General features: G+C 27.9%; 1 protein-coding gene across 1 annotated transcript; it reads left to right on the top strand.

Moving 5' to 3' along the window:
- The first annotated feature begins 65 nt into the window (after positions 1–65).
- On the top strand, positions 66–941 carry LOC127740660 (zinc finger BED domain-containing protein RICESLEEPER 3-like). Its single transcript, XM_052251991.1, has 3 exons — positions 66–362; positions 444–774; positions 851–941. The coding sequence occupies exons 1-3, from the start codon at positions 66–68 to the stop codon at positions 919–921; spliced, it is 699 nt and encodes a 232-aa protein (XP_052107951.1). The 3' UTR covers positions 922–941.
- Positions 942–4,006: the final 3,065 nt, after the last annotated feature.

Raw genomic sequence — 4,006 nt, 5'->3', positions numbered from 1 at the left:
AAGTTTGGAAAATTGAATGTCTTTTGGAAGACAATCAAACTTGTGATGATGTTGTTATTATGAACATGGCTTTCAGAATGAAGATGAAGTTTGATAAATATTGGAAGGATTATAGCACTGTCTTGGCTTTTGGGGCAATTCTTGATCCTCGATTAAAGTTAAAGTTCTTGAGGTTTTGTTACAAAAAACTAGATCCTTCAACCTTTGAATTGAAGGCAAATGAAGTATTGGAGAAATTTAAAAGGTTGTATGGAGAGTACATAAATACTTTTGGTGGTTCAACAATTTCTCAAAGTAGTAATCAATCTCCTATGTCACCTGAAGAAGGAAGGCTTACAAAGAAGAGCAAAATGGTGATGAAGGTATTTAATTTTAATATAGTATTATTTTTCTCCTATTATGTTTATTCGTTACTTAAATAATCTTTATACTATATCTTTTAGGAGTTCAGAGAATTTGACTGTGAAACCCAAACTTCCAAGGATAAAGATGAATTAGAGATTTATCTAAAAGAAGGTTTGATTCACACCAATGAAGATGATTTGAAGTATGATGTGCTGAATTTTTGGAAGATTAATGAGGATAGGTTTCCCACTCTGTCAGTTATGGCCAGAGATGTTTTAAGTATTCCCATCACTACGGTAGCATCTGAGTCTGCATTCAGTATTGGTGGACGTGTTTTAACAAAATATAGAAGTTCCACTCTTCATGCGCATGTTCAAATGCTTATTTGCACAAGGAGTTGGTTACGTGGATTTGTTCCAAATCATGATGGTAAATATTTATGCTATTTTTTTCAAATAATATTTTAAATTAAATTTCTAACTATTTTTTAATTGGTTGATTTTAGATGATGAAATTGGTGAAATTCATGAAGAAGAAGTGTCAACAGAAACGATGCATCCCCCTCAACATTCATAATTTTAGATGATGAATTTTTGTGTCAATTTTATTTTAATTTTCTAGAGACATTATTGATGGTAAATACTAGAGAGTAAAAAAAAGGGGTGATGAGACAGTAAATACTATGTTTGATTTCTTGCTATATATAGTTAAAAGTTGGATTTAATATGATCAATGTACATTATTAACATTTATTTTTCAATTTTTTTATTTTTACGCATAAAAATGATAAAGGGATAAAACAAACTAATGACTTTTAATAAGTTTTATGTGTTATTGAAATAGAAAATGTAAAAAAAAAAGGTTTAGGTAACCCATGAGTTGGCCCTAGGGCTTTTGGTCCATGAGGACTTTTGGCCCTGAGGGCTTTTTAAAAATTTAACCCTATTAATTAAAGGGCTTTTTATTCTTCTGGCCCTGTAAAGTAGGGCCAAAGCCCTATAGAGCCTAACATATTGACACCACTAGTAATTGGCATAGTATTTGATATATTAAAAGAAAAAAAATTTCTATAAAAGGTATGCTCAATTTGCTAGATTTAGTGTACGCAAATTATCTATTATAAAAGATAAGAAAGCACCATTATTTTAAGTTAGTATGTATGATTGAATTAGCTTAGCATCATTGTTTATATTTTATGAATTTTCCAGTTTATAACTTTCATAATCGATAGATATGCATCTTTCAAATTGCATGATACATCTTCAAGATATAGACATTTTTAAAATTATATTATAATTTATTTATTTATGGACCAATCAACTCTATATTATTCTTATTAGTATGCATACTATAATATTGATATACAACAGATAAAAAAATAACTAATAAAAAAAGTATAAGTTAATTTTTTTTTTTGTGACTAAACAAAAAAAAGAAAAAAAGAGACAAAATTAAATTAATTAGCTAGGTTCATATCTAAATTTATTAGATGTTGAATCTCACTCCATAATTGACTCCAATTCGAATAAATGTCCGCGTCAGAAGCAGCTGTTTTAGCCATACAATCTGCAACACTATTCGTATTTTTCTGAATTAAAAGAATAGAAACTCTCCAATTCCAATTCATAACCTCCTTTATATGCTTTGCCAAATTCCATTCCAAATATCATTACCAAGCATTCATTGGTTTACCAAGAAAATGGCTTCTAAACAGTCTATTTCACAAATAACCTCACGAAATCCACTATCCCAAACTAGAAGTAAACTTCTCCAAATAGCATACAATTCAGCAAAAAGAATACTATACACTTCAATTTTTCTAGTGCAACATTTCAACCAACATCCATCGGAATTGCGAACGATACAACCAAAACCAGCATAGCCAAAAGAAGCAAAACAACTAGCACCACAATTCAATTTAATATAATTAACAGGAGGTGAAACCCAATGCAAACAAAGTGAAGGAGGAGATAAAGATTGATACATAGCAAAAATAGTGTAGAACTCTCTTATTGAACTACGAATTCAACTCACCACTTTACTAGCACTCCAAGAATCATCTATATTAAATAAGTCATGATTCCTGTTTCTCTAAATCCACTAGATGGTTGAGAAAAAAAGAAAAATATCTCCACTCCTTGCACCTCTATAAAGCCAATCACGTAAATTTGAGTTATCTGAATACAGGTCCAAAAGGCTCTAGATCTCTTTGGCACTGGGACACTCTCGAAGATAATGAAGCATGAATTTAAAATCACTCTGACACCGATGACAAGTGCTAGATAAAGTTAAGTCACGATCCAATCGAAACTCTACTGTAGGAATAGCGTTATGAAGACTGAGCCAAATCAAAAACTTGTACTTCTCAAGAATATATAGTCGCCACACCCACAACCAATTATCACGCTCATTCCAGTCAAACTTTCTTTTGGTTAGCCAACTATATTCACTCTTAGATAAGTAGAGTCTAGAAGATACCATACACCACGACCAATTCGAACTCTCCCCAGCATTCAAATTCGGATTATAAGCATTCAAACGCTGTCTGACATCTTTTGGAATATTCGAGAAAACATCACGGAGATTCCATTTGTCATCTTTCTAAACGTCTCTAATAGTTAAATCAGAATGATATATACGAACAAAAGAGAGATCTTGAGCAATTAAGCTCTCAATACTTCACTTGTCAAATCAAAAAGATTGATCAAGAGACTCAATGCATAAAGAGAATGCATTCTTAAGAGCATAAAAAATCTTTGAAATACTCTTTCAAACATAAGAAACATTTCAAAGAACATGACCATTTAAAATTCTCTCATTCCTCAGGTACTTCGTCCAAAATAGAGTAATTCAAGGCTTGTTCTGATAATAAAAAAGTTATTAAACCAATTTATCAAGTAAAGATATAAATTAATCTTTGGTGATCGCTTAACAATAATTACAATAAAAACATGTTTCATATGCTTAAAAAAATTTATATATTTTTATATTATTTCAATTACAGCAACTCAACTATGTAATTCCTTTGAATTATGATAATATACTAATATGCAAATTATATAATTGTGAGAGATCCTCAATTTGTTTTTTTTTATTTTTATTGATTAGTCTCGTCAATAAAAATAATTTTAATGGATGAAAAAAATTTCTCATATTATTTTATTTTTATTGAATGAAAACTCAATCATGCAATAAAATTATATTTATTTATATTATTTACTTATAATATTTATATTATTTTATTAACAAATAAAATTATTTTATTTCATAACTCATATTTTAATTATATTTAAATAATATAATTAAAATTATTAAAAATTATAAATATACTTTAAAATTAATTATTCTCTCTTTCTCTAATTTCAAGAATATTAATTATTTCTTCTGTCTAATTTCAAATATATTAATTATATATATTTGATTTTTGTAATCTAATCTTATCATTTAGTTAGATCTAATAACTATAATTAAATTCTTTCATTTTTTGTATAAGGATACCTTTTTCATTAGATACTACTTCATATATATTGTACATTAGGTGTATGCGAGTTAATATATATGACCGTTGAATATATATAATATATATGTTGCATATATATTACTTTTTTTAATATTAATTTTTTTATAATAATAAATTATTTTTAATTTATAAATTTTAATA

The sequence above is a fragment of the Arachis duranensis genome, chromosome 1 (genome assembly GCF_000817695.3).
Source record: "Arachis duranensis cultivar V14167 chromosome 1, aradu.V14167.gnm2.J7QH, whole genome shotgun sequence".
NCBI classification, from domain to species: Eukaryota; Viridiplantae; Streptophyta; class Magnoliopsida; order Fabales; family Fabaceae; genus Arachis; species Arachis duranensis.
The sequence above is the reverse complement of the archived record's forward strand: the minus strand, read 5'-3'. Positions and strand labels throughout refer to the sequence as shown.